At 37.3% G+C, this 6,921-nt stretch overlaps 1 protein-coding gene across 1 annotated transcript; it reads left to right on the forward strand.

Annotated features, from left to right (window-relative positions):
• Positions 1-1,005: 1,005 nt before the first annotated feature.
• LOC137547920 (interleukin-8-like) lies at positions 1,006-5,865 on the forward strand. Its single transcript, XM_068271126.1, has 4 exons — positions 1,006-1,152; positions 1,712-1,844; positions 4,019-4,102; positions 5,068-5,865. Exons 1-4 carry the CDS (start codon positions 1,086-1,088, stop codon positions 5,096-5,098), a joined length of 315 nt encoding a protein of 104 aa, XP_068127227.1. The 5' UTR covers positions 1,006-1,085; the 3' UTR covers positions 5,099-5,865.
• Positions 5,866-6,921: the final 1,056 nt, after the last annotated feature.

Raw genomic sequence — 6,921 nt, forward strand, 5'->3', positions numbered from 1 at the left:
TGAAACATATTGTACGGCTCTCTCGGGAATACATTTTAAAATATGTGGCATTTATGGCTCTCTCAGGCAAAAAGGTTACTGACCCCTGGTTTATACACTACTTTAACAAAAGAATTAATAACAAAAACACTACAGAGCATTTTGTACATGAGAAAAACTTTGTATGTATGAGATATTTGTAACTCAAGTCATTTGTAGGTGTGGGACTATTTGTATGCTAAACTCTGCGTACAAGGCCTTGGGGGAGGGGGGTTACATTAGTGGCTAATTAATTTAAAACTATTATTTTATCTATTATTATTATTATCATTATTATTAGTATTACTATTATTACAGCAATATTGTATTTATGTAGTTCTGACATTTTGTGCAGCAATTTGCATACATAGTATCGTCAATAACTATGATGCTTGTATCCACTGGAGATGTTCAACGAAATTCATATGATTCCAGCTTGCATGCAAATTCCATGCAAGTTGTATGCAGCTGGGTATTGAGCCAATCAAATATGTCAAGAAGTGCATTTGACTGGCTCATTTCCAAGCTGCCTACAATATGCATGAAGTTTGCATGCAAGCCAGAATTATTTACAGCTAAGTTATCATTTCTATTGTACAAAAAAAAAAAAAAAAAGGGAAAATAAATGATAATTGAGATTTTATTTAAATAAGACATGCTAGAATACACAACAAAAACCTCAACTATTCTATTTATGTATTAATCTTACAGGCATCAATCCCATTAACATATTAATGACTACTTTAGATATAAGGGAAATCACCGATATGCCACAAAACAAATATCCTCATCCTGCTCTGCTGCCACATTACAAGTGTAGACATGTGAGTCTAAAGTTTCCCAAAAGCTGGGATTCCCCAGGCTATAGGCATTAGCACAATGACATTACTCACGAGTAAAAAAAGGGGTGGGAGGGAATGTGAAAATTCCTGTTCTTATGCAATGCTGTCTCCAGCTGGGAGACACTATATAAAAGAGATCAGTGGAAGCTGTGTGAGCACTTCTCTTGAGAGAGCTGAAAACCACAGCATCACTCATTCACTGACATAGAAACCGCACCTACAACAATGAAAGCTGCTCTGGCCATCCTTCCAGTCCTGGCTATCTGCCTGCTGTGTGTTACCTTCTCACAAGGTAAGATATCTTCTATACAGACTAGCTAGTGAGCTGTCATTCTGACTGATAGCTGGGGAATGCAAGGGGAATGCTTTCGCACACTCCAAGTCAAATATTAATGTAATGTTTGATATAGCAGCGAGGTAACAGATTTTGTGATAACGGTGTCTAAAAGTTGTTCTGTCTAGATTCCTATGGGCAATAGGCTTGATTTATTTATTTATTACAACGCCCGGTCAGAGGAAACTATTCAGTTTAGCTTTAATCCCCATTATGCAGTGTAAATAAGCATTTTTACTCTAAGTAGACGACTCATAACCAGCATTCTGCAACTGATCTCATTGCTGAAAGCAGGCATAAATTTAAATAACTGTTTTAAATGCATTCTGTGAGTGAGTGCCTTTTGTACAGTTTACATCTTCTATATTCATCAATTGAAAGACCATAGTTGTTCATTTATACTTTACATACCAGGAACATATTAGTTTATTTGTTATACTGGTCTTTCATTCATTGTTTTCTCGTGTTGTCTTATCGTACGTCACCTTTTATAAAGTTTTATTCCTCTGAATTACAGGAAAACCGCTGACAAGAACTCAAGAGCTGAGGTGCCAGTGTATAAAAACAGAGAGCCGGCAAATGCACACCAGACAGTTCCTGAACCTAGAACTCATCCCAAACGGGCCACACTGCAAACATCTGGAAGTCATGTAAGTGCCGCATCAACGGTTTTACAAACATATATATATTTTACAGGATTTTTCAAAATACTGGGTAACATTGCTCAATTGCATTGTAGAATAATTCTGTATGTCAACTCATTCATCAAAGGTCAGCGCAGGTTTAGAAAGTCATTGTATGTAGGGAATGGTAAATTCTTCACCACAATATATCAAATGCTCAGAGGTAGGTATCCGCCAAACATCAAAACTAGAAAAGGCTTACCAGCTCCCAACAACCCACATTATAAGGTTGTGAAATGGCTCATGTCACAGATAACGTCCAGGGAACATCAGACGTCGTGAAGATCCAGTGGACATCCGTGTGGAGGTAAAGTTTCAGGAATTTATATAGGAAAACAAAAACGGCAATATCTAAGCGTAACCCGTTTATTTAGATAAAATTTCTTTAAAAGGCAGTAGACATAAAAACGATAACTCACATACGGGGCCCATAAACAGGGAACCCCAGAAGATTAGCGCGCATGTAATGGTCAATCGAAGATCAATAGACAATGGTGCCGCCTGTTACCTTCCCGACCGGTTTCGCAGTCTTGCGTCATCAGGGGAGATGATGACGCAAGACTGCGAAACCGGTCGGGAAGGTAACAGGCGGCACCATTGTCTATTGATCTTCGATTGACCATTACATGCGCGCTAATCTTCTGGGGTTCCCTGTTTATGGGCCCCGTATGTGAGTTATCGTTTTTATGTCTACTGCCTTTTAAAGAAATTTTATCTAAATAAACGGGTTACGCTTAGATATTGCCGTTTTTGTTTTCCTATATAAATTCCTGAAACTTTACCTCCACACGGATGTCCACTGGATCTTCACGACGTCTGATGTTCCCTGGACGTTATCTGTGACATGAGCCATTTCACAACCTTATAATGTGGGTTGTTGGGAGCTGGTAAGCCTTTTCTAGTTTTGATGTTTGGCGGATACCTACCTCTGAGCATTTGATATATTGTGGTGAAGAATTTACCATTCCCTACATACAATGACTTTCTAAACCTGCGCTGACCTTTGATGTATGCCTGACTTCTGAACTTTTGGACATTGTTCTTCTCAGCGGCGGTTCCATTGTCCCTTGGCGCCGATATATTTGCTACTATATATGTCAACTCATTGGCCATACAATTCTATGAGGCTGTCACATCTCTGCGTTTTAAATTATTTATTATTTTATTTATGTATTGTATTTATAAAGCGCCAACAAATTATGCAGCACTGAATGATCATCTTATTCTATCTTGCTGCCTGCAGGCTTTGCATTATAGTCTATGTCCATTCTCCATTGCAGTCCACCCTCATTATAACGCGTGCGTTCTGCAACAGATCACTGTGAATCCAGCCTAAAGCTTTTTATTGAAATACATAAAAATATCTTATTAACAAAAAACAAAAAGAGATATGTCAAACAGTACCTTCTTGGGTTTACTGTATATCATTTTTCCAATGATATGCAACTCTAAAGTAGTACCTAATAATAGTTTGATTCAATGAATAATTAGAAAGGAAACTATCAGGACGATCTATTTTTATTTCAGTACATTTTTTCTTCTTTTTAGAAAATGGTATAGATGTTATTATAATAATTCTCACATTTGTATAGTGCGCCACTTTTCTACTGTTAGACTCAATGCGCTCGAGAGCTGCAACCAGAGCTCAATAGGCCACCCTGCAGTGTTTGTGAGCCCAAGGACTCCTTGCAGAAAACTAGTTAGCTGGCTTCAACCAGTGTTCAAACCCTGGTCTCCTATGACAGAGACCTTAACCAGTTCACTATCCTGCCATATATCATTATTTTGCCACACACAACATAGACTACACATAAAATAACATTTTCACAAGGGCTTTAAAAACACTCTCTATGCACTTTATGTTGAAAACCCTCATGCAAAATTCTCTTATGTGCTTTAGGTTCAGTGTAGATGTTGAAAATCACATGTAAATTATAGAGATGTGAAACGGTCCTTAGCTATACAATCAATGCAGAAAGATTTTGCCAAAAACGTATCATTCCAGAGTGCTCTCTGATTTGAAACAAATTTTTTAAGGGGACTTAAATTAAAAGTTTGAATGATTGTTATGGTGAAAATATTTATACTGCATATAATCTGTTTAGTAAAATGTTTGACGCATCTTCTTTCTCAATCCACAGTGCAACTCTGAAGAATGGCCAGGAAGTTTGCTTAGAGCCCGCAGCTCCATGGGTCAAAAAGATCATTGAGAGACTATTGGATGCGTAAGTATTCTTTTTCTACAACCTCCTTTCTATAGCTTGACATTATCTCTCAGAAAATGAAATACATTTCCTAGTATTGGTTAGAGCAGCCGGCTATAGGAAACACATGCTTACCTGTAAAGCAATGTGACATTGACCTGAGATTCAAGGACTATCAGATTCAAGGACCACACCAGTGAAAAAGTAAGCAGGTATAATCTGACAGAACCAAGAGGTTTTGGACTAGTCCATCTCCTCATGGGGAATTCTCAGGTTTTATTTGTTTTCAAAAGTTTTTCCTGAATGAAAGATTTTAACTGCTTATCTGACACGTGGAGAAATAACAAAAATGTAAGGAGATGCTAGGGGAACATTGTGGACAAGTGGTTCCCTTTATAAGCTATGCACATGCTTCAATTTTTTTCTAAGCCAAAAGAATAGTTCCTGATCATGTTGTCTAGAAATGTTTGCGCATTCAGCTGTAGCCCCACCCGGCCATGTCTCTAATCCCCTTACTTTTGTTCCCTGTCTTAGCTTCAAATGAGGTTCCCGCAGTGTGGTGCCACTTGCAAATCTTTCCCTCTCCTCTCCCTGCAGCAGCACACACTGCTTTGATGGGGGTCAAACCACATGTCAGTATAAAAGTTCTTCCAAAACTGGTGTCTGAAACCATTTGTAGAGTTTGTTTCGGGCAACAAAGTGCAGCTTTAACCTCAAAGATACTATCTGCATGGAATTTTAACTTTTTCACCATTTTTGTTCAACAACAACAAAATATTTGTATAGCACCTTTCTCGCTTAGGACCTAAAGAGCATAAGCAGGCTTTTCCAGCTGCCACAATCCTAAACATATACAAGTAAATATTGCATACAGTACAATGGGATGCTAAACTAAAGTGATATAGACGGGCTCTTCATTTTTTGTTCAAATTCTAATCTTTAGCTTCAAGAGGTCAATAGACTAACACCTTTTCTTGCTTTTACAGGTCTCAGAAGAATACTCCATCTACTAAATAAGCTTGATTGATTCAAATAATTCACTGTCCAACTATGATGCGCAAAAAGCAACCTACTGCTGCCACTTTCGAAGAAAAGAGCATATTCTGACATATGTGCATTTGTACATTCAGAAAGAAACACTGTATGTGGTTTGCACTTGCATTTGCAACAGCATTGACTGTATCACCATTGTAACATTAGCACTTACGAACAGAACGCACGCAAATGTTTACAAATTTGTTAAAGTAGGGATATCAACCAACCAACTTTAATTCCTGTTCTGGAATGCTACAAAGCTGACTTTTAAGGGCTACAAGTATGAAAGTAGCACTCAGAGAATGTTGATCAGTAATATGTTTTCAAATGATATTTTGTGTTCAGTCAAAGAGTAGCAAAGTTCATGATAAGAGATGGCCAGGGAACTCTTTGTTTCTTATCATTTTCAAATCTCAGCTTGGGGACCATTGTAGAAAAGGTCAGAGAGTGCCTAAACATTTCTGGCGCCACTAATCTCAGGGGAAGGAAGAAGGTCAAATGTCTAATCTGCTGTTACTGCTGGGCAGTATTCATCAGATTTTATAGGTACACGGTCATTACATTACATGATCATTACTGTTATGTTGTACTGTATTTAACAAGCCTATCAGTATTTAAGTAACTTGTGTAACTGAAGTTAGTTAATATTTTTTTATTAAGGCAAAGACCAGAAATATTATTTTTATAGCAGAAATTTGAATTACAATTACAACAAAAATCTACTCTATGTATTGTTGTGTAATGATTCATGGATGATTAATTTTATGTTTGTCATTTTAAACAACTTTGGTTAAAAAGAGATGTTTTGATCATATGTATATTATAATAATTTATTTTAAGCTATTTATTTTATTACCTGATTTTGAATGGCTAAATAATCTATTTGCCGACATTTTATACCCACTGGTTTTTAAGCATTAAAATTATTTTCAATACAAATATGTTTGTTGTGAACTTTGAAAATCCTTTCTTATGTATTATGCCTAGACTAGTGAAAAATGGTGACCAGAACATTTGTTATGGCGATTATATCAATCATTTTTTAAAGTGGAATGCCAAACTGCATTGCTTTATTCAAAATACAGTGAGGATAATTCAGAGGGACAGATTTATCATCAAGATCAGTGCAAAGAAAACATCAGCAATTCTGGAACTGCTCAGAGCAACCTTGTTTCATTTACCAGCTGGCATTGTTTGAAAGGAAATAAATATGGCAGCCACCATATGCCTCTCAGTTCAACTGTAGTGAGAAAAATTTAGAGGCTGGCATATGTATTTCCTCTTAAACAATGCCAGTTATAATTATTATTTATTTATTTATTGAATGTATATAGCGCCAAGATATTACGCAGCGCTGTACAATAAATAGGATTGCAGACAATGATAACAGGGGTGACAACACAATACAGGTGATAGACAATAGATACAACAATACAGGTAATAAGCAATTAGATTCACAACACAATGCAGATAGTAATACAATGCCAAATCATACACTGGATTGGTAGTGGTAAACTACAAGTTCCCATAATTCTGGGTTAAGTGCTCACAGTCATGTATGATACACAAGGGGAGAGGGCCCTGCCAAAGGCTCACAATCCACCAGTTACCAGGGTTACCGGTTGCCTGGTAACCTTGCTGATCTATTTGCCGCAAAGGATAGGGTGTTGTACACCTTGAAAAAAACACAATGGGAGCCCAATAGTGCAGAATGTCACTTAGTTTGGGGAGGGAAACGGTGTAAGAAATATACTCACAAGGGTGGGTTGAATGAGGGGCAACCAACCACATGAAGCAGGTGGAGA

Source organism: Hyperolius riggenbachi, chromosome 1 (genome assembly GCF_040937935.1).
Source record: "Hyperolius riggenbachi isolate aHypRig1 chromosome 1, aHypRig1.pri, whole genome shotgun sequence".
In the NCBI taxonomy this organism is placed as follows: Eukaryota; Metazoa; Chordata; class Amphibia; order Anura; family Hyperoliidae; genus Hyperolius; species Hyperolius riggenbachi.